Genomic DNA, 23,451 nt, shown 5'->3' with positions numbered 1-23,451 from the left:
GTTTGTGAGTTGAAACATAATTTAAGTTGGGTTTAAATATTGTTGTACATATTCATATTTCCTACCCCTTGAAAGTTGAATAAAGTAAAAAGTCCCATCAATTCCTTTGTAATAAGGATGACGAGAACTAAAATAATTTTGTTTAGTAAATTGGAATTTTAGGTGAAATTAAATTACAAGTCTATTTATTAGTCTCATAAGTTGTTAAAGCTTCCCTTTCAATTAAATTTGATTATACACACTACTAATTAATTAAATATAAAGAAAAGGAATTAGAAGCTTAAAAATAGTAATTTTGAAGGTAAAATATTGGATTTAAATTTATAATCGTAGTATTATTATTTTGGTAGGTTAAAGGTAGAGAGTCAAGAGATTAGGCAATGGAAGAAGAGATTGAGATTATAAGAAAAGGGTTGGAGAAGGGGATCCCAAGGCTAGGATGAAGGATGAAGGATGGAGGATGTGTCGCAGCTGGATTGGCATCCCTATGTGAAACTCAAACTATATCTTAATTCAAATAGGAAAATAAAAATTCAAAGAATTGTCACTATTAATTTAATCATTATTTTTTAAAGGTCTCTCTAAAATATAAAATTATATTAGAAAAATGAAGCAATGGTAATATAGCATTTGGATGTAAACAATTTTAAAAATATTGAAATTATCACCATAGACATTAGCTTAATTGTAGATTAAAAAAACAACCATTTAATTGTTTAAGGAGAATAGATTTTTTTTTTTTATATATATGGGCTATTAAACATATATCTAAAATAATTAAATACAACCTTTTCATTTTAATGGAATCACATTCATTTTTGTTTTTAAATTACGTACTAAATAAGTCATATTTCCAAAAGTTATAGAGTAATCTCATATTTTAGAGTTCATTAATGAGGTGTAATGATTACGGCATTTAATTAGATGAGTACACCACACTTTAATACGGTGTTTAAACAAACAGATTACTTTTCTTCTCTAACTTATTGTCTAATGGTTAATAAGAATAATTAGGAAATTTTTCTCTTTTTAGTTTAAATTATATCATTTACTTTTTGTGTTTATAAAAATAAATTATATCTATTGGTTAGTTTTTGAGTTTTCTACAATATATTGTGAAAAATATTTCCCAAACGCCAAACTTTGTTTTATTTGATTTTCTTTTCTGTTGGCTTACTTAATTTTTCAAATTTCTCATTCCATCATCTCAATCATAAGGTCAACATTAAGAACGTAAATTTATTAAAATCAAAATAAAAAGACAAATATATATATATATATATATATAAAAACCTCTAAATTCAATTATTTATTTTATCTGTGTTTCTGCCACTAAATGTGGAAACTTTTTATAAAAAGAAAAATGGGAAACCCGTAATTAAATGAGACCATTTTATAGCTACCTTGGCTGTTAACTTTACAAATTGAGGAATATACTTTTTGCACATTAAAGAAGTTTTCTTGCTTTGTTTTTCAGTTGTTTTATCATTATTCATTTTGAACTTCAAGGTTCAGAATTACCCTTTTTTTACGCCATAAAAGCCCTCCCCTCTGGAATATAAATTTCATTTTCTTATCCCAAATTTTTAAATGATATTATCTACTGCATATACTTGTATCAATTCATACTATTATACTAATATTTACATTCATTTAAATATTAAACTTTTATAAATGTATCCATTAATATTGTAAATTAAGAATTACACATGTATGTAAGACTTTTTTAATTATTAGATTGATAAAAAGAACATTGGAATTAATACATAGAATTATTAATTTATGTTTTAAAGTGATTCAGCTCCAAAAGAGTAAATTTGTACACTGATATTTTTTTTTGTATAAGTTAGATGAACATTAATAAGAAAATATATAATTGATAAAATCTAAAATATTGTTAAATATTATAAATATTAATTTAGATATTGAGGTATTAAAATAGAAGTTGTAGAATAAAAAGAAATGGTTAATAAATCTAAATTTGTCTTATAGGGAAGTTGGAGATTAAATGATGTAATTGAAAGTTGGATAATAGAGGTTTGATAATAGTTGGAGGTGGTGTGAAATCAATATCTGCGCATCACCATAAAAATAAATAAATAAATCCACCGAACTTCGTTGAAGAAATAAAATACATTGAATTTTTAACTTTATGCTAATAATAGTTATTAAATAAATAAAAAAACAAAATAAGCAGACAGCAAGTAGAGTAAACAATAATGGATTAAGAAAATACAAAAACATGCATGAAAACGTGGCCTCTAAACTCCCTATTTTTCTTAATAAAAGTATTGGGTTATGGTTTATGGATGGGTAATCAACATTAACCACACACTAAATATGATTAATTTATTTGTGCTTTTGTCCAAATGATCAAAATAAGACGAAATGAAATAAAAAAAGAAAAGAAAAGAAAAGAAAAGTAAATAGTTTAGGAGGTTCGAAAAGTGCGACAGGATCCGGGAGAGGTGGCAGGGAAGCCGAGGACGTCAGCCGCCAAAAACGCCGTCGTCTGGTGAGGTAAATCTGTCACGGTTATGTGAGTTGAAGGTGATCGGAGGGCAGTAAGTGACTCACGCGCTAAACCCTAAAGAGTTAACGGCGTGTGATAGGTGATGAATGGTGGGTGATGGGACAGTGAGGGTGATGGGTAACGGCGAGTGGATCCCACGTGGGGCCCTGCGAATGGGAGAGTGTTGGAGGGTGAACATTTCTTAATAATGATATTTATTGGTAATGTTAAAAAAAAATGTTATTGTTGTTTGTTGTTATAAATGCATAGTTGGGAATGTGGTTGAGTTCACGTTTTTGCATTAATGAGAAAGGTTTCATTCAAAATTCAGATATGGGTTTTCAAATTTCTTGGACTAAGTGCCACTCCTTTTGCTTTTATTTACCATTTTGGGTTTTTTCTTCTTCTTCTTCTTCTAAACTTTCAAGGAAGAAACTTAACTTCTTTTTTCTTTTTTCTTTTTTTCTTTTTCTAATTAAATTAAATCTATCAATCTAAAATCAATATGAAGGGATGATTGAAAAGCAAGAAACAAACTATATATATAGAGAGAGAGAGAACAAAAATAAAATAAAATAACCAACGACTCTTCTTATTTTGAATAATGGTGTCAAAAGGCAAAAAGAATAGCATAAAGCTTTCAAAAATAAGGATAAACAAAAACTTGCTATCTATATTTAAAATAAATACAATAACTTTATTGTTTTGAATATTACCCAAATGTGTCAATCATTGATGCAAATATGAAAGCTCTCGTTTACTCAAATTACCAATAAAATAAAAATGCCTCTATTTATTATTAATATTATATAAATAATGATATCTTGTTTCTTGTAAAACTGTGGATATATTTGACTCGAGTTTAATATTATAATTGCTACGAAAGAGTCGTAAACACAAATACAATGGCATAAACCTAGATCCACCGTTTGGAGATAATAGTTGGGCTCATATTCATTTATTATTTATTTGAACACACTTTGGGACCAATCATTTCTTAGTGTGTGATGAGAATCCTTTGAATCCAACGACACTAAACAACACCCACTCTTACACAAACCTATACCTACTCTTCTTATGGTGGGGAAAGCTACAAGGTGTTAAAAACATTTCATCTACACTTTATTTCAACAGACTTTAATTAGAACTCAGATCTTCTTAGAGACTTTATGACACCAAGTCATAGAATGTCCTAACACCAAATAAGACTCATATATTTTAGACGTGTTAGGGATAATTCAAATGTACACCATAATGCACATTAAAAACACATATCCACCTTTTTATAATTTAAGAGAGGACCATTAACACCCGTTTCTATGTAGATATGAGCTAAAGACAAATATCTTCTCTTCTTTGATGGTCTTATCAAGCATGAAAGGACATTTTAATACAAAAATTTGATCATTAACGTCCTTTAAATTTATTAATTTTAGTAAGTGGTTATTGAAAGAAGTAAGATCATGAATTTTAGATTTTTATATACTTTTAACATAGTTTCATTCACAATCATTTATAAATTATCTAGGAAAGAAAAAAAAGTAAATTGAAGATCACTAAACCAATATTTTTTTTACCCTTTCTTCTTTTAAAACTCCAAAGCACTTTGGCTCAAAAATTTAGGGAAAGCTTTATATATATATATTAATAATGAAAGGCACACTTTTCCCAATATACCTAATAGTGTTACATAATGGTACGGTCACATGAAAAGTGCATCCATTCAAATTAGATGATTCCATTCACCTTTTTTTCCCCCAAAAACCATACTCCTCATATTTTTGTTTTTATCAACCAAACCTTTAATTCAAATCAAATATTTAAAAAATAACTTTAATGGGTCCCGTTGATTTCTTCCAAGTATATTCCAAAAATAACTCCTTCAATCTCTCTCTCTCACAAGAGGCAGAGGCAGAAGAGGCAAATAAGAGAAATGAACTCAAAATTGGGGCCTTGGGGTGTTAGTTTTGTAATTACAATCAAATAGGAGGGCCTTGTGAAAATTTAAGAAGCTAAAAACTTCATTGGGCAAAAATGGCAGAAGAAAGTGATTGAGGTGCAGGCTGAGACATGCTTGCATTTGCACAGTGTGAGATAATCTTTGTATTTATTCTACCCTCCCTTCTTCCTTTGTTTCCCTCTAAATTTCACTTTTTGAATTTAACACACTACTCTACCTTTTGTTTTTACTTAATTGGATTCTATAAACTTGAGGTTTCCAGATATTACAATAAAAAATCAAACTAGCGATAGATTCTATTGTTCATAGATTTACTACCAACGATATGATTTATTATTATCGATAGATATCATATTTTTAATCCAGTTGTTATATTGTCTAAGTAGATGATTATCATAGATTGAAGTTATAAAACACAATTCAAGTAGACGGGTGGCAGTAGAAGTAGATTTGAATTTTGAGAGAGTATTATTGTTAACATAAAGTTAGAATGATAGGAAGGATTATGATAAAATGTAATAAAAGTTTGAGAGGGTTATGATTGTGATACTGATTATGATGTTATCTTCCCTTGTGAATGACCCAACTTCTGAAGAGAGGTAGTTTCAAAATTTCTTTATCCTCAACCTCCTCTCTCTCTCTCTCTATCTCTCTCTTAACAGACACACACACACCACAAAGCTGATTGATTGTTCTTTTCACACAACATTTTCTCTCTCTTCAATCTCTCAAAAAAAAGTTTTGTACTTATTATCTCAAAAGGTTTTTCTGGGCTCAGGGTTGGGTGGAGGTGGTTGGCATTGGCACAAATACAAGAGAGAAGAAGAAAAAAAAACCCAATTTATGTTTTGGGTTTTCATTACTCTGTTTTCCTTTTCCCTTACAAAATTTCAATCTATCCTCTCTTTTCGGACCCATTTTGGCTTCTTTCTGTGACTCTGCTGGCTTGACGTGAAAGAAGGAGACCCATCAGAGGGAAGAGGAGGGAAAAAGTTATCCCTCGCTAAGATTTGGATAACAAGTTGTTTCTGGGTTTTGTTTTGTGTTTGTTGTGAGCAGCTTTTTTTTGGGTTCTGTTTCGATTCAAGATTTATTTGGGGGGTTTTCAATCGGATGGTGGATTTGAGCGGTGAGTTTAAAATTATTACTGTGTGCATTTTGACGAATGTTGAATGGTTTTGCTGAAAATGGTTCTTTATTTCTTTCTTGCTTGATTTTTATTCCCCCTACATTTTTTTTTCTTCTATCCCTAGTTTTCTGGCTTTGATCAGATTTAATGAAGCTTTTGTACAACAGCTTTGTTGTTTGAGCTGATTGAGTTTGTTTTCCAGCTGGGTTCTGTGTGAAGTGATTCGCCTCTCATTCATTGTACATCAACGAGAGGTGGCTTCTGTCACGTCACTGCATCGTTCCTATTTTGGTTGGACCTTAGAAGTGAAACATATTGTTGTCTGAAGCATCTTTTTTACTGAATTCCCTCAAATCCCTGTTGAGTGGGAGAGCCATTTTTGGTGATTTGAAAGCTCAGAGGAAGGTGCTTAGTTCAAAATGAATAGAGAAATCAATTCTGCATGTGGGTTTGCTTTCCTTTTTTTGTTTGTAGTTTGTTCCCAATTATCTTCTGATTCTCTCTGTTTTTAAGTTGCACAAGTGTTAAAGACAATTTTGAATATCAGAATGTTCAAAATTATGCTATGAAATACTGAGTAAGATATAATGAAAGTGTGGTAATGTATGTAGATTGGTGTGAAAAAGGTCGTGTCATTGTAGGCTCAAGTTTTACTGGCCTGAATTGTGAGCATGTCGGTCGTGAACATAACTTGAATCCAACATTGTGGGGCATATCAATAATGTACATGTTTCTGGTTTGGTCCTCAGCCATGTCTTTGAGCAGCAGTGGCGATATCTGCTTCTTGAGGTGTAAGAATTGACTTTCTAAAGTGTAATAATTTCAAAGAAACGACGAGGTAATGAGTCGGGATCTGAAGCGAGGAAAGCAGGACAAAGGTTCTGATGATGTCCAGAAGGTGATTGTCGCAGTGAAGGCTTCCAAAGAAATTCCTAAAACTGCACTGGTTTGGGCGTTGACTCATGTTGTTCAAATTGGAGATTGCATAACTCTGTTGGTTGTTGTCCCTTCTCAAAGCTCTGGTACATTTCTCCCTTTCCCTCATTTTGATTTATGCAAATGCTAGCATTTAGTGATGATCCAACCTTGGTTTCCTCTTATATTCTTCATTTCCCTGTTCTTGGTCAATCATTTGTTCATCTTCCTCTGCCTGTTGCTCTGCCTTTAACTGTTCTCTGGCAATCTTGTCACATACTTTCTGCTTCTTATCAAACACGTTTCCAGATCTTAGATTAGAAGGTGTTCCAGTATTATTGGATCTTCTTTCTCATTAATGTAGTGGTTCGACATGTTCCAATGGTTGTTCAGAAAGAAAAAAAAGAAAGTTCTATTTAGGAAAATGGGATCTGGCCACTCCAATAGTTTATTATGCTTAATTAGTAGATGGATTAATAACAGCATCATATCCTTCAGGTAGAAAATTCTGGGGTTTTCCGAGATTTGCTGGGGATTGTGCAAGTGGTCACAAGAAAGCTCATTCTGGAACAAGCTCGGAGCTGAAATGTGATATTACTGATTCCTGTTCACAGATGATTCTTCAGCTTCATGATGTTTATGATCCAAATAAGGTTATGACCTTGGCTTCCTTTTACTGCTTTTCCCATGTCTAAAGATTAAATACTCCTATTAGATGACATGCTTCTTGAAATGAAACCTTTTCTTTTGAAGATAAATGTGAAAATTAAAATTGTTTCGGGTTCACCGAGTGGGGCTGTAGCTGCTGAGGCCAAGAGAGCTCAAGCTAGCTGGGTTGTATTAGACAAGTAATTCTCTCTTCTGCTCTCTTCTCAGTTCTCTCAATTCTAATATTTGCTTCCATGTTTGTGGATTCTCTCCCTACAAGGCATAATACTATTTTCTAATTGTTTCAGACAGCTCAAACACGAGGAGAAATGTTGCATGGAAGAGTTACAGTGCAACATTGTGGTAATGAAACGATCACAACCAAAAGTTCTTCGTTTGAACCTGGTTGGGTCTCCAAAGAAGGAACCAGAAGTTCCCTCTCCGTCACCTTCTGATATATATGAAGGGTCTGAAAGCCATCAAAAAGAAAATAATGACCCTCTAGATTTTATACGGGGACCAGTTGTGACTCCCAGTAGCAGTCCAGAATTGGGCACACCTTTTACTGCTACTGAAGCTGGAACATCATCAGTGTCAAGCTCAGATCCTGGAACTTCACCATTTTTCAACTCTGAAATGAATGGAGACACAAAGAAGGAGGAATTGTTTGTTATAAAGGAAAATAAAGAACTTGATGCTGCTAGTTCAGACTCTGATATTGAGAATTTATCTGTGTCGTCTGCAAGTTTAAGATTCCAACCATGGATGACAGAGTTTCTAAGTTCTCATCTTCAATCCTCACAACACATTAGTGGAAGGTCACAGAGATGCGATGATAGGAATCAAGCGTCAACAAGAAATTCTTTTCTACTGAAGTCTTCTAAACTTGACAGAGAATCAAGTATTGGAATGTCAAGCCATAGAAGTGACAATGATTTTCACGGGGATGTACGAGATGCAGTTTCATTATCCAGGAACACGCCACCAGGCCCTCCTCCATTATGTTCAATATGCCAACACAAGGCACCAGTTTTTGGAAAGCCTCCAAGGTGGTTCAGCTATGCTGAACTGGAGCTTGCTACTGGTGGATTTTCACAAGCTAACTTTTTGGCTGAAGGAGGATATGGATCTGTCCACAGAGGGGTACTCCCAGATGGACAGGTGGTCGCTGTCAAGCAGCACAAACTAGCTAGTTCTCAGGGAGACCTTGAATTTTGTTCAGAAGTCGAAGTTCTTAGCTGTGCACAGCATCGAAACGTTGTTATGTTGATTGGCTTTTGTATAGAGGAGAAGAGAAGGTTGTTGGTGTATGAATACATCTGCAATGGTTCATTGGATTCTCATTTATATGGTAATATTTTGACTTTGACCCCTTGAAAAATACACATCTAGTAACTACATGCACATTTCAAATACAAAGTCCCACTTATATTGAAATAGGTTACATTTCAAAATTTTAGATTTCCTTTCTAGGGTTTTATACGACATAGGTGCAATTGAAGAATCCTCACACTTCCTCCCACACTTGGTTTTTTTTCCCTACGCAACAGTTCATTTTTCATGTGAATCAGTGATCTAATATAAATTCGATGAATTGCCCATGTTTGTAATTATTATATTTTTTATTTCGGTTTTTGGTTAAATGCTTTTGTGAGTAAGTTTCAATGTGTGCATTTTCAGGACGCCAACAAGAGCCACTTGAATGGTCTGCACGGCAAAAAATTGCCGTGGGAGCTGCAAGGGGGTTACGATATCTCCACGAAGAATGTAGAGTTGGTTGCATTGTTCATCGGGATATGCGGCCAAACAACATTCTTATCACACATGATTTTGAACCACTAGTATGAAAACTTCCAATCTTCAAACTGCTTTATGTGTATTCGATCTTCCATCACAAACAGCGACCATTTCAGATATCTATCAAACTGTTTCATACTGCCTTTCCCTCTATATATCAGTAACTCAATCAAGAATAAACAATGTGGATACCAATTTCTTTTTCAAATTCTGGGTGCCAGTGTTGTCAAATATATTTGCCGCTGAATGCATAAACAATTACATTACAGATAGACAGTAGTCCATGGAAATTTGTGTTCTTTTACATCTTAGGATGCTAGAATTGATCAAGGTTTTACATTTCTTCTGGGACACTGCCTAAGTTTCGTTCTTTTTCTACCAGGTTGGAGATTTTGGCCTTGCAAGGTGGCAGCCTGATGGAGATACCGGTGTTGAAACAAGAGTTATCGGAACATTTGGGTAGACATCAAATCATATCTTGTACCTTTTCTCTATTATGTATCTTTCACATATTGTATTGAACACAATTATTTTCTGTGGTTAAGGTATTTGGCTCCAGAGTATGCTCAAAGTGGCCAAATCACAGAAAAAGCTGATGTTTATTCCTTTGGGGTTGTACTGGTGGAGCTAATTACTGGAAGAAAAGCAGTAGACCTTAGTCGGCCGAAAGGTCAACAGTGTCTCACTGAATGGGTATGGTTATTGAGTGAATATAGTTCTGGAAAAAGCTTAGCATCCTACTTTAATTTTCATTTCTAACGTTCAATTTCTTCCTAGTTTAACAATATTTCAAAAGGTACCATTGGTAACTGCTTGTCCTTTGTTTTCCCAAATCAGGCCCGCCCCCTGCTGGATGAATTTCTCATTGATGAACTGATTGATCCAAGGTTGGTAAATAGCTTTGCAGAGCATGAAGTATACTGTATGCTGCATGCTGCATCATTATGCATCCGAAGAGATCCCAACGCAAGGCCTCGTATGTCACAGGTGAGATACCAAGTCTAAAACAGTCTGATTAAAAACAACTTTGACTCATCGTAGCACTTCTCTATTTCATTATACATCGGCCAATCGGTCCATGAATGGTAGGCAGGCCACTGGGTATGTTTTTTGAAGGTGAAGAACCTTGTGTAAGTAGATTTGATCACTACTTTTTCACTCGCCTCCCCAAAACCAAAAATTCTAACTTCTGAAAGATATCATGTTGCTAATTAGGGAAGAATTTCTAGAATAAGAATGTTGATTTCAATTAGGTAGAATGCAAAATGTCTAAAAGTTAGTGAAGGAGTACTGGTCCCTTCATGACAACTAATAGAGTGGCCAATTTAGATGCAATGCAACCCATCTCTTACTCAAATTCCAACCCCCTATTTTGTATTATTTCAAAAGAAGAAAAAGATGAGGGACTACTGAAACAAACTTTATCAGTATCTTGATTTGGAGGCATCAAATATGATGGACCACCATTTTCTCTAGATTTGACAATTCATTTTTCTATTTTCAACTGTCAAGGTTTTACGAATTCTGGAAGGCGACCTCGTCATGGATGCTAATTACTTTTCCACTCCCGGATATGATGTGGGAAACCGGAGTGGTCGGATGTGGACTGAGCAACAGCAGCAGCCACAAAACTACAGTGGCTTGTTATCGGATGAGACTGTAGAAAGGTTCAATGAAAAGGTCTGTGTTGAAAGTTTAAGACCAGGTTACTGGGAAAGAGACAAGACAAGGAGGACTTCCAGTGGAAGTGAATTGTAAAGTGGCTCAGCATTCTTAAGATATACATTGCACCCTTTAGTCTGCTGAATTTGTACTTCCCCAATTAATTTTTTTGGGTAATTATTTTTTTCTCATTATAAACTTTTGGTTTGTGTATAGTAGTATTAGTAAGTGGAAAATATGGTGGGAGTTTTTTTTGTAAGTTTTGTAGGGAAAAATAGTGTAGTAGTAGTAAGAGCCTATATGGCCATTTTCTAACTTCACATGTGAAGATGCTTTTTTTTTTTTTTTTTTTACCAAATCAATGAAGTTTGTTTCTGTCAAATAACTTTACCCCCCTCCATTGCCCATTCTCACTCTGATCTCTTTTGTGGGTGTTGATAGAAATGAATCCTAGCCATCAAAGCTTTATATCAACTAGATTTCTGTTGGTTGAACCACTACTAGTACATTCTTGTTTTTAGTTCTTGTGCTTGTTCGATTGTGTTTGGGTGCATGAATGTATATTATTCCAGGTAGAGATGGATCTTTTTTTTCTTCTTGAAATTCCAACGATTACCTTTTCTATATATACTAAACAGTAAAATAAAATAGATAAAATTACAATGGAGGGTAGAGAAAAAACTTAAATGATTGACAACCATACAAATAAATCAACCTTTTTGTAATGAATAAAATCAAACTTCGATTATTGTGAAGATTCATTTAGTTGCTGTGGTTTGTAATATGATCAGACTTCTTATTTATTTTGAAAAAAAAGTATTATTTTTGGAGTTAAATAAGGAAAGTATGGTGTTCTTTTTAGAAACGATGCCCCCTTTTTCACTCATAATTTAGAAAGACTGGACATATAGCATGTTACTATAGTTTTAATGAATGATGCAACTTTTTATAGAGAAGCCTCATGCTACAATTATTGCTTTCTAAATTTTAGGCAACCTATAAAATTTACTCTTTCAATCTATTTATCTTCGATCCTAAAGTGTGTATTAGATTTTGAAGTCTAATTTTAGGTTTAATAGGTCTTCAAACATTAAAAAAAAAAAAAAGTGTATTGAATGTCTAAACTTTCAATTTTGTCACTAACAATCAATTACATATTCAACTCTTAATACTTAAACAATCTATGTAATATAAAATTCTATTTTATTTCTAATAAATCATACTAGGTTGGTGAATTTTTAAAATAGATAAAGAAAACCTTTAAATTTTCTTTTGAAGTACACTCATTGATGAGATATAGGAATTTGAACATTTGACTGTTAATTATAAATTTTAAAACGAAAGATAGTTCTATTAATTTTTAAAACTTTTAATTTCTTATTTAATTTGAATTACTTATAGTTTTAAGTATGTTAATGTTTGTTAATGGATAACTAAGGTTAATTAGGAGTTAAATTGTTTCATTTTTTTTAAAAAAAACAAGAGAGGGTACCAATGGATGTTTGGAGAGGGCCAATTGGACCCAATCATATCTAGACAACAACTATATACATACATACACACATATATATATATAACTGTTTTAATATTATATACACTACAAATACAAAATTCTAATTCTTATCTAAAGAGGAGATGGCAAGTTTAGACATAATGTTGATATATGTTTAATATTAATGTTGTGCAAAGGAGAAATAGTTTTAATTAATATATATCCCATTGTTATTTCCACCATTGATTGATTAATTTATCCTATCTTTTTCTTTGGATGTATTGTTTTGGAATTACATACACTTTTCTCTCTAAGATTTGGCCAACATATATCGTTTTTTCTTCTACCTTCATTTCTTAAAAGAAAAAAAAATTCAAAATGATAATGATAAAAGCTAATACTTTTACAAAAGATTTTAAACTTTTAACAAAAAGAATTAATATAGGCATATGTTTATCTTTGTAAAAATTAATTAAAATTTTGAATGAAAATTAGAATGTGGTAGAAATAATGTGATTTGTTTGAGTTGAAATTGTGTTGTAGTCAATTCTTAGTTGAAGCAATTTACAAAGCAATGTTACAAAGTTTTTAAAGAATGAGATTGTCTTTGAACACAGAAAAAAGTTCAGCAATACATTTTATAATTTATCAATTTGTTAATTTGCTATCTAATCAAAATCCAAAATGTATCTTTTTGCAAAGTTGACCCATGCATATATATATATATATACACATAAATAGAAATATAAAAAATTTAATGTTGTAGGATCTAAATAAGGGTAAGAATATTTGAAGAATGTAAAATTTAAATCCAAGGGAGGCGATAGCATTGATATTTTTTGAGGTGTGAAACCCACAATTCAAACTTGTTAGGTCAAACACACCCAAAATGTAATATAAGAGAATGAACATAAAAAGGCTCATTGCATAACAACTCAACTTCATAAAAACAACTAAATAAAGAACATAATTCTAATTAGACTAAGGAAAAAGACATTCTTGAGTTTTCCAATTTAGAATCAAGCACAAAAAAATGTCAAGAATTACAAACCTAACAGATTAAATTACAACACAAAACAAAAAATAAAAAAAAACAAGAGGAGGAAGAAGAAACGAATGCAAAATGAAGAATTAAGTGGAATTTGAGAACGGAAATGGAATAGCATAATTTCATCAAATTTTCAATTGGCAAAAAAAAAAAAAAAACAGAGGTGGATGATCATAAGAAGAGGATGGAATTAACCTCTACAATTAACAACAGTAATGAGTTGCGATCAGGATCCAGGCGCAATCAATCCAGTAGCTTCTTCTTCATCCAAGTAAAGATTATCGGTCTTTCTAACAGCGGCGTGAGCCAAAACAAGGGCAGCGCCAACGAGCAAAGCGATGAGAATGTTGAGAGTAGCGTTAGTCAAGAACAAGAATCCGAGGGTGAAAAGGGAGAGGAGGAGGAGAATGATCCAATCTTCAAGAACGCGGCCGGCGAGAATGAGAGGCTGATCGCGGAGGAAGTAGAGGAAAAGCCAGAGAGATAACATGAGGAAGAGGACGAGGAGAGAAATGGGATGCCAGAGGAGAGCGAGGAAGAGGACAACGAGGACGACAATGGCGTAGTTCATACGGAAGTAAGTGAGGTTGATTTTGATGCGAGAGAGGGTGTCATGGAGGTTAGAAGGGAGAGTAAAGGAGTGGTAGTCGGCGATTAGACGCCATGGACGGCGGTGACCGAGGCCGTCTTTGAAACGCTGTTTGGCGCGAGAGATGTATTCGAGGTTGGCGGCGGCGGCGGAAGAGGTCGGAATGGTGCCGTAATTGGTCATAGTTTTATTGTTTTTGATTTTGATGGTGGCCGGAGATTGAAATTGGGGGATTGGAAGAGATGAAGAAAATGAATTGGGGGATCTGAAAGAAATGGAAACTTTGAAGGCCCCAATAAATTAAATTCCCCCAATTCTCCCTTTCCTTTTCTTTTCTTTTTTAAATATCAAAATATCATTTTTAATTCTTATTTTATGACAAATTCAACTTTCTTTTTCTTTTAAAAATCATTTCTTTATTACATATACCATCCAATTTTGCTACAAACATTAACATATAAACAGCACTACAACATCACATATGATTAAACACATCTTTCAATTTTTACACAAATTTCAACCTTCAACATTTAAAACATACAAGTTTTAAACTCTAACACTAAAATTGAAATCTACAATCTATTTAAAATTTTTAATGATAAATGTTAAATTATTTATAAAAACGGAAAAAGAGAAAAATAATATCTATAGACTTCTATCTAGTATCAATGATAGACTTATAGCAGTTTTAGACATCTATTCGATAACTAACAGACAATGATAGACTTCTATCAATTTCTATCCATTTATATAATTGACAAGCTTGTATCAAATTCTATCACTAATAGCGGTAAGAAGTGTATAAAATTTTGAACTTTTAAATAGTTGAATCATTTTTCTATATTTAAAAATTTCGCCAATGGTTATTTTAGTTTTATATAATTTAACCACACATTAAACCCTAAACATTAGCTTGGAATCTGTGGAGATACCTTGAATTTGTTGTCTCACGTCATGAAAGAAATATGAAATGAATTCTTATACCTAAACTAATAACCATAGGAATATGTTTCTATTTCTAAAAGGGTAAGAAAGTAATATGATTCTAGTAGTATAGTATAAAATAAATGAAATTGATTCTCCCCTTCTTGAATATAACTAACACATTGTTAATGAATCACTTGAATCTACATATTGATTTTTTCTTATTTTCTATTCTTTTTCTGTCGTTACATCTAATGTCATAACAGTGAGTATTAACGATCGATCTAAAAAACTTGTTTAATAAATAGTCGATTTGTTTTTTTAACTAATTAGATGAATTAAACCATAAATGTCAGGTAGTGATAGGATATTTGTGGAATTATTATCTGAAATGAATGGCTTTTAAAAGAAGATGGGTTGCTTAAAGTTTGTGAACAACTTAAGGAATAAGGAATCCTTCAATACAAAATGTCAAAGAACTAAAATTATCATTAAAATTTGGGATTTTATTTTACACAAATTGCTTTATATGATATACTTTTTGTAAGGTGTGAATTTTGTTTCATTTACGTGTGTCATTATTTAATAATTTATCATGATAACTATATATATTAAAGTATTTAGAATAATAGGAATTTGATCGTTTGAATGCTATTCATACTTTATATTATATATTTTTTAGTATTTAGAATCTACTAATTTAATAATTTTTATAACTCATATTGTTTTAAAAATAAAGCTTATAAATAGTAAGTACTACTTTTACAAATAAAATTTTATATTATGTAGCATCCTTTTTTCATTATTTTTTGAAAAATCAACCTATGTTCAGAAAAACAAAATAATTAACTTGAACGATATATTAATAAGAAACACATATTCTTAATCTAAAATATGAAATCATTAATTGATCCAAACATTTTCATGGGTAAAAGTAAATTGGAAATTAACCACTCATGAATTGATTACTATATTATATTATATTAATTATATATATATATATATATATTAATTTCTCTATGTTTGAATTAAAAATCAAAATTTTTATCTACCAAACTCAACTTGGATTACTACTAAATACATCAAGGTAAGAGTAATGAAAAGTAGAATATGGAATTAATGAGAAGTGATGAGCATTTATGGTAATGAATAAATGATGAAAAGATGGTTTAATAGTTAAAAACTTGTATTATGCTAATAAAAAAGGTGATTGCAATTTGCATAACATCCTTGCACGTTGGATCCCCATCCCCATCGCCTACCACCCTTTTTAGATTTGTGTTTTGATAGAATTATAATTTTAAATGTTTCATTTTCTAAGTTGTTGCACTTCGTCCTCTAACTCCCTTAATCTACTATTCTTCACGTAGTTAAATCGGATACCGATTAAGTTAACAAAACGCCTTGTGGTTAGAATGCAAAACTTTAAAACAAAAATTAGTTAGAAGATAACTGAGTTGCAAATCACACTTTCTTTAACACGTTTTGTGTCTCAATAATAATTAATCAAACAAACCTAACTTATACTTTAATTTTAAAACCAAATTAATTATGTAGAAGAGCATAGTTGGATTTGGAAACCAACCAAAATTAAAAATAATAATAAAAAAAGAATTGGGCATCTTCCTAATTTGGCCTTAAAAAGCAAAAAAAAAGGCAAAATTTGGAGATGTTAGAAAAAGTGGAGAAGGTTTGAGTTGAGGGAAGAAAGAGAGTGCATAGAGGGTTTGATGGAGATGGGCATAGGTGATTATTCCCAAAGATATGGGTTGGAATGTAGTGTGGAGAAGGGTACACTAAGATCAATGGGGACAGCAAAACCCAATTATAATAAGAAGACGGCAAAGAAGAGCCCAACAAACCCTTCTTTTCTCTATCCTTTATCTTCCCATCTTTTATTATTCTTTGTTTTCAACCCTAACTTATTTCGAGGGGTTAGAATCCGCGTCCAATTAGAATGGGAACAATGGAAAAGAGAGTTTTTATTGAAAACTATGAGAACAAAATAAATTAGTTTATTTGTTACACATTAAGCCCACCCAAAATGTTCACGATCTCATTTTGGTTTTGGATAGATTGATTACATGGTAGCCATGAAACAATATGAGCTGTGATGCAACAAATTTAGCCTACTTTGGTGTAGAGAGGAAATGGAAGGATGGATGGATGGATGGATGGAAGAGTTAAGATGAGTGAGTGATGGTCAAAAAGGAAAGTGCCATTTGTACAAAAACAAATTTAGTTGGCACTTTTGTGAAAATGTCGCCATGTGCTTGCGGGCATATGTTTTTTGGAAATATAGTCCTTGTTGTTTTTCCATTTTCAAATAATTAAATGCAACATAAATGCAAAATATCAAAAGGAAACAAACAATTTGTCCAAATTCCTACCCTCTATCCTTCCTGTTTTCTTTCCATTATTACATTATCTCAACAAATAAATAAAAGTACTTTTCTATAAAAAAATATTTGTAAGAATAAATCCCTTTACAAACTATTTGCAAAAATGAAGTTTCTTATTTGTTCTATTCATTTCACCCCTTTTAAAAAAATTGGAATAACTCAACTTCCACCGTTTCAGGGAATCTTTTTTAAAAATAGACCAAAACGCTAAAACATTTACATCGTATAGAATAATTTCAAAAACGAAAAAAGTCTCCGCATTGAAAAATTCCAAAAAATGTTCCAAGATTAATTTGCATCCGATGTATAATATATTTGGGAAACTATCCTTTGATATTTGGAGAATGATCGTTTAGGATTTGATTGAAGTCAAATCTAAATCTAAACGATTTTTTAATAATTTTTTTCTACAAGGTCGTTTAAATTAATCTAAATATTTTTTTTAGATTCTTTGTACGATTGTTTAAATTGGGCTATTTTTGTAATTGTTTAAATTTGGACAGCCAAATCTAAACTATTTTTTTTAAAATTCTTTTTACTATCCTTTTAAATTTGGCTGCTTTTCTAGCGGATCATTTAGATTTGATCATTTAAATTCATCATAACATAAATTACACATAAAGTTTTCAAAAAAACGTAATTTTTACTTCAGCACATAACTTTCAACATTAAATCTATTCTATTCAATTTCAAATTCATAAAGTCCTTATGATAACAATTTGAAACTTAGTCCTTCGAACCGTTGACTATTGAGCTCTAATTTTTCTTCCATTGGCTGCGAATCCAAATTTTGTTTAAAGGGTAACCTCATTATCTTTGATGATTGATTTCCTCTCCTCAAGCTTCTCCTCACACCTTGATTGTAAGCAAAAATTTCTCTTTCTCTTGCCTGATTATTCATGTCAATCTTATAATGGTATATAAAACATAATATGTTATATATTTAAAACATTTATGTTATACATACATTAATTGTATTGTTTTTTTTTTTTCAGCTTCTCTTTGCTGATTATGATTATGTATATATAACTATGGAACAAATAATATACATATAAAACATCAATACAGTAACATTTTACAACAATTAATATTAAATATACCTTCACGTCATCAATAATGATTGGATCATGTTTATTTTATCTAATCTTCCTATTCTTCAACCCAAAACATTTTTCAATTTAGGTCATATTAATTAAAATACCCTTAAATAAATCAGCAAGAACAATAGATATCATTAATAAGACATCAAATATATCTTCAACAAAAAAGTAAAACAACAATTGATCGTATTGAAGGCTAATATTAAGTATGAAATGCAATGGTTTATTAATAAAAAAAAATGAAAAGAAATATATTGATAATTCAATGTATCTTAAAAAATAAAATCAACAACCATATTGATAAAAGAATGTGCGTTCTAATTATTATTACATAAACATATAATCAAACTTTAAAAGAAAAAGTAAATTTAAAAACGTGTATTTTACACGTTGAATAATAACTTAAGTGTAAATATAAACCAAAATCTATTACGTATGTTTGGATTGATTTGGAAAAAAAAAAGTTTTCACCAAGTGATTCACTTAAATGCTTTTTGTCAAAAACTGCTTAGCATCAAAATACTCACAGGTTTAACAATTCTTTCTGCATACAAAATTATTTGATTTGTTTATAGTTAAAAGCATATTTATGCATTAAAAAGTTTTTTTTCTATTAATGACAAATTACTGTGATGAATGATTGTAAAATACGACGATATTATTACAACAATATTAATTTAAAATAACGATTAGAGTTGGTTGCCAAAGATGGCCAATTGGGATTGGTTACTTAGGAAGATCGTCAAAGATTGTGGTCTAAAGTTTCACCGAAATATCGATAAAGGGTTGTGATAGAAACAACAAAATAATGAATTAAGGTATTAGGAACAAATTAACATCAATACTAAAAAAACATTCTTTTATAAAAAAATTGATTTTAAGTGCATCTCCCAAAATCAACTTTTTTTTCAAAATGGCTTTTTTTCTTTTCCCTTCAAAATTAAATAAAACACATCTTCAATTAATTTTTTTTACATTTTTAAATATGTCAATAACCCAAATTAAAAAGTAGAATGACTTACTTTAGATAAAATAGTCACAAATTTAAAATTTTACATACTAAACTTGTAATTTGACCAGAACTACCTTTGTATAACAATGAAAGTTTTAAATTTTAAGGTATATATATTCTTTAACAAGAAACATGGATTTATAGTATATTATTAACATGAAAGACAATACAAAATCCAACCACTTTGTCTTAAGAAGGATACTCCAAATTGTTTATACAAATACCAGCTTGGTAATGTGATATCATAGGAAAGAATTTATTAGAATCCCACTACTAAATTGTTAATTCTTGAATGAAGCAAAAAAAAGGTCAGAAAGAAATGATCAAAGCAAACAATGCACCACAAGCAATGAAGTCAATTTAAAATTATTGATAGGATAGGAGCTTTAAACTTTTCTTCAAAACAGAGGGAAAGAACACAAATTCTCCTTCATTATAAAAATGTGAGAATAAGATTAAAATGGTTTTAAGGCAGAGCATTATTTATAATTCTCATGTTTTTCAGGGGAAGAAATGAAAAAATGTGATTGGAGTTTAAGAGACTTGGGCTTGAAGCATAAAATAGTGGACTAAAAGATTACCTCTAAGATTGAGATGGAAAATTCCACAAGTTTTTCCAACTGCCAAACAGACCCTTTGCATTGAATTCCAAGCTAGCTTTCCCTCTCCTTGATGATGTAAATTGCAACACCTGATATATAATAGCAGCTGACTTACCCATTCTTATATAAGAGACTGTATTACACAACATATTCTTCAATAAAACTTTGTCATTTTCTCCCTTTGTAAGAAAATTGTTTGAAGTTATGGCAATGGAGGTGAAGCAAAAGTTCTTCCATGGAACGCTTGAGGTTACTGTCTTTCATGCAACGGCATACGCGCCCTCTTCACCTTTGGATGTATGTTATGGATCATAAAAATTCAAATATATAATTTCAGTAAATAGTAGGCGTTTCTAAACATCCATTACAGAAATAGTTTATTTTTTTCTTTGTTTTCGTGGCTCTTTTGTGCAGTGCCTATTTGCTGGTGGCAAGTGTAGCTATGTGACAATTAAGATAGACAACAAGGAGGTTGCCCAGACAAGCCATGAACAGGACCGTGTTTGGAACCAGACATTCCGAGTTCTATGTGCACATCCATTGACTTCTACCGTCACCATTACATTGAAAACATCTCGTTCTGTCTTGGGTAAATTCTATATCCAAGCTCAACAGATTTTGAAAGAAGCAAGTTTTATCAATGGTTTCTTTCCGCTTCTTATGGAAAATGGGAAGCCAAGTCCGGAGCTCAAACTTCGATTCATGTTGTGGTTTAAACCAGCAGTATATGAATTAAGCTGGAAAAAGATGCTGGGAAATGGAGAATACAAGGGGCTGAGAAATGCAACGTTTCCTTTAAGGTCCAACTGTCATGTGACACTATATCAAGATGCTCACCACCTCCCTACTTTTCAACCTCCATTTCATGGTTCAAGTACACCAAGAAGGCTATGGGAAGATGTATACAAGGCCATAGATAATGCAAAGCATTTGGTTTACATTGCAGGCTGGTCCTTCAATCCAAAGATGGTGCTGGTAAATCAAAGCAATCAACCTACCTGTTTTGTTTCTTTCTGTTTCTTCCGGTTGGAGATGGCTAATACACTTTCAATGATCAGGTGAGGGACTCTCAGACCGATATACCCTATGCTTTAGGAGTAAAGCTTGGAGAGTTGTTGAAGCAGAAGGCAGACGAAGGAGTAGCTGTGAGAATACTGATTTGGGATGATGAAACATCTCTTCCCATCATCAAGAATGCCGGGATAATGAACACACATGATGAAGATGCTCGGGCATATTTCTTGCACTCAAAAGTCATATGTAGGTTGTGCCCCAAATTGCATCCTATGTCTCCACCAATTTTCTCTCATCATCAGAAAACCATAATCGTAGATGCTCAAACTCACATCAATGCACAAAACAGGGAAATTATGAGTTTCATTGGTGGTTTAGATCTTTGTGATGGTCGCTACGATACAGAACAACATTCATTGTTCCATACTTTGAACACAGAATCCCACTGTCGTGATTTCTATCAGACGAGTATATCGGGTGCCAAACTTCAAAAAGGAGGGCCAAGAGAGCCATGGCATGATGTTCACGCTTGTGTAACAGGTGAAGCTGCTTGGGATATATTAACAAACTTTGAGCAACGATGGACTAAGCAATCGGATGCTTCGTTGTTAGTACCGACAAGCATCTTATTAAAATTGATGCCCCAACTCGAATCAAACACAAACCCACAAAAGGATTGGAATGTGCAAGTTTTTCGATCAATTGACCATTTGTCTGCCAGTCAAATGTTCAGAAACATGACCATTGAACGAACCATCCACGAAGCTTATGTTGAAGCTATCAGGCGAGCTGAGAGATTTATTTACATCGAAAACCAATACTTTATTGGAGGGTGTCACTTTTGGGACAGAGATCAACACTGTGGGTGCACAAATTTGATACCGATCGAGATTGCGCTCAAGGTGGCTAATAAGATCAAGGCAAGGGAGAGGTTCGCAGTTTACATAGTGATTCCAATGTGGCCAGAAGGATCACCAGAGAGTGAATCAGTTGAGGATATGCTACATTGGACAAGGCAGACAATGACAATGATGTATAGACTGATTGGAGAGGCAATCCAAGAAACTGGGGAAAAGGCCCATCCAAGAGATTACTTGAATTTCTTTTGCCTTGCAAACAGAGAGGAAGAGAGAAAGTGGGACTTCATTCCCCCACACAGTCCCCAACATGCAACACAGTACTGGAATGCCCAACAGCATCGGAGGTTCATGATCTATGTCCATTCCAAGGTCATGATAGGTAAGAACACTTCATATGTTCTGAATCTCATTTTTAAGCGGCATTTTTAACAAACAGGTAGAGAGCATTTGAAAAGACACAAATATCGAATGTGAAACTCACTACCAATTAAGTTGCAAAGAAATAGAAACTAACCATGAACATGTCGGTATTTTCCAGTGGACGATCTGTACATTCTGATTGGATCCGCAAACGTGAATCAAAGGTCCATGGACGGAGAGCGAGATACAGAGATAGCAATGGGATGCTACCAAATAGAAAACGAGGGAGAAGAATTACCCAATGGAAGAGACATTTCAAAATTCCGATTGTCGCTTTGGTACGAACATACAGGAGGATTCGAAGAAGTGTTCTTAAACCCAGAAAGTTTGAAATGCGTTGAAAGGGTTCGATCGATAGGGGATAAATCGTGGAAAATTTACAGCGGAGAAGAAGTTGAAGATATGAAAGGGGTTCACATGGTAACGTACCCAGTGAAGGTGAAAGAAGATGGAAGGATGGAGGATTTGGAAGAAAATGGAGGGCATTTTCCTGATACGAAATGCCCAATTAAAGGAAGAAGATCAATGATGTTGCCACCCATTTTCACAACCTAGTATTAGTTTCAATGGGGATGAGCTAACTCTGAAATTGTGTTGAACCTCCATGAATGAGAATTTCCAACTGCTGAATTGTGGATTGAAGGAATCCTTTTCCATTTTCCATTTATACGTTTGGTAACTCAATTATTTGTAACTTCTAATTCTTTATTATTATAAAATGAATATTATCCTTTTAAACTCAAATAATAATAAAAAAATTAAAAATTACATCTTTTTTCAAACTATTTACCGAATATATTATACATAATTGAATACATTTTTGCTATATTTAATACTTCCAAATGGTAATGACTTTAGAAATAATAATTACTTTTTTTTTTTACTCAAACAACATTCAGATACTAAAAAAAATTATAAGATATTAAATATTAGGTATGTGATCACCATAAATTAAAATTATTTATTATATCCACAACTTGTATAGACACTAGTCCAAACAACGACGGTTTGATTATACATAAATTCGAACTTTGAACCTTGAATGTACATAAAAAGACCAAATATCTCTTAAACTTAAAAATAATCGTTTAAAGGTATTTCAAAGGATATATAGTCTAAATCATTGGGGTCATACTATACAACGGAATGAATTAACCTAAGAAAATTGAAAAAATTAAATTGAGGCTCATACCTATATACAATAAAGATATTAAATTGGAACCTACGCACATGATTGATTAAAAAAATTACATTAGTGGTTTCGTACACCTTAGATATTGACCCAAGTTTTAAAACATAATGCTTATGTTTTTCAACCCGGGAAATCTTGGAACAAAAATGAACCATGATTTTGAAAACAATGCT

At 32.2% G+C, this 23,451-nt stretch overlaps 3 protein-coding genes and 1 long non-coding RNA gene across 6 annotated transcripts; 2 read left to right on the top strand and 2 right to left on the bottom strand.

Moving 5' to 3' along the window:
- The first annotated feature begins 4,751 nt into the window (after nt 1-4,751).
- Nucleotides 4,752-11,013, top strand: LOC101206876 (inactive protein kinase SELMODRAFT_444075). 2 transcript variants are annotated; one of them, XM_011654055.2, is made up of 11 exons: nt 4,753-5,601; nt 5,804-6,045; nt 6,351-6,623; nt 7,015-7,169; nt 7,270-7,364; nt 7,473-8,515; nt 8,845-9,005; nt 9,344-9,420; nt 9,507-9,654; nt 9,799-9,948; nt 10,474-11,013. In XM_011654055.2, the coding sequence occupies exons 3-11, from the start codon at nt 6,443-6,445 to the stop codon at nt 10,717-10,719; spliced, it is 2,256 nt and encodes a 751-aa protein (XP_011652357.1). In that variant the 5' UTR covers nt 4,753-5,601; nt 5,804-6,045; nt 6,351-6,442; the 3' UTR covers nt 10,720-11,013. The 2 variants fall into 2 exon arrangements, with proteins under 2 accessions (XP_004146828.1, XP_011652357.1); XM_004146780.3 differs by lacking the exon at nt 5,804-6,045 and having other exon boundaries at nt 4,752-5,601.
- Nucleotides 11,014-13,038: 2,025 nt separating this feature from the next.
- On the bottom strand, nt 13,039-14,078 carry LOC105435017 (PRA1 family protein F2). The gene has a single exon (XM_011654054.2). The coding sequence runs from the start codon at nt 13,933-13,935 to the stop codon at nt 13,390-13,392; it is 546 nt and encodes a 181-aa protein (XP_011652356.1). The 5' UTR covers nt 13,936-14,078; the 3' UTR covers nt 13,039-13,389.
- A 3,623-nt stretch (nt 14,079-17,701) lies between these two features.
- LOC116402796 lies at nt 17,702-22,309 on the bottom strand. Of its 2 annotated transcripts, XR_004215443.1 has the most exons (3): nt 22,181-22,309; nt 19,772-19,881; nt 17,702-17,967 (listed from the first exon to the last, which is right to left on the bottom strand). It is a non-coding gene; the product is annotated as an uncharacterized LOC116402796 (long non-coding RNA). The 2 variants fall into 2 exon arrangements; XR_004215442.1 differs by lacking the exon at nt 17,702-17,967 and having other exon boundaries at nt 19,604-19,881.
- On the top strand, nt 19,885-22,824 carry LOC101206396 (phospholipase D alpha 4). Its single transcript, XM_004146778.3, has 4 exons — nt 19,885-20,089; nt 20,207-20,767; nt 20,851-22,045; nt 22,205-22,824. The coding sequence occupies exons 1-4, from the start codon at nt 19,997-19,999 to the stop codon at nt 22,639-22,641; spliced, it is 2,286 nt and encodes a 761-aa protein (XP_004146826.1). The 5' UTR covers nt 19,885-19,996; the 3' UTR covers nt 22,642-22,824.
- The last annotated feature ends 627 nt before the right edge of the window (nt 22,825-23,451 follow it).

Source organism: Cucumis sativus, chromosome 3, assembly GCF_000004075.3.
Source record: "Cucumis sativus cultivar 9930 chromosome 3, Cucumber_9930_V3, whole genome shotgun sequence".
Lineage (NCBI taxonomy): Eukaryota > Viridiplantae > Streptophyta > Magnoliopsida > Cucurbitales > Cucurbitaceae > Cucumis > Cucumis sativus.
The sequence above is the reverse complement of the archived record's forward strand: the minus strand, read 5'-3'. Positions and strand labels throughout refer to the sequence as shown.

Bases quoted from the DNA above. Each gene is read 5' to 3' on its own strand.
- LOC101206876 (XM_004146780.3), top strand. From the start codon at position 6,443: ATGAGTCGGGATCTGAAGCGAGGAAAGCAGGACAAAGGTTCTGATGAT. The intron at 7,170-7,269 runs GTTATGACCTTG...TTTCTTTTGAAG, and splicing joins ATGTTTATGATCCAAATAAG to ATAAATGTGAAAATTAAAAT. The intron at 7,365-7,472 runs GTAATTCTCTCT...TAATTGTTTCAG, and splicing joins AGCTGGGTTGTATTAGACAA to ACAGCTCAAACACGAGGAGA.
- LOC101206396 (XM_004146778.3), top strand. From the start codon at position 19,997: ATGGCAATGGAGGTGAAGCAAAAGTTCTTCCATGGAACGCTTGAGGTT. The intron at 20,768-20,850 runs GTAAATCAAAGC...TTCAATGATCAG, and splicing joins TCAATCCAAAGATGGTGCTG to GTGAGGGACTCTCAGACCGA. The intron at 22,046-22,204 runs GTAAGAACACTT...GGTATTTTCCAG, and splicing joins CCATTCCAAGGTCATGATAG to TGGACGATCTGTACATTCTG.
- LOC105435017 (XM_011654054.2), bottom strand. From the start codon at position 13,935: ATGACCAATTACGGCACCATTCCGACCTCTTCCGCCGCCGCCGCCAAC.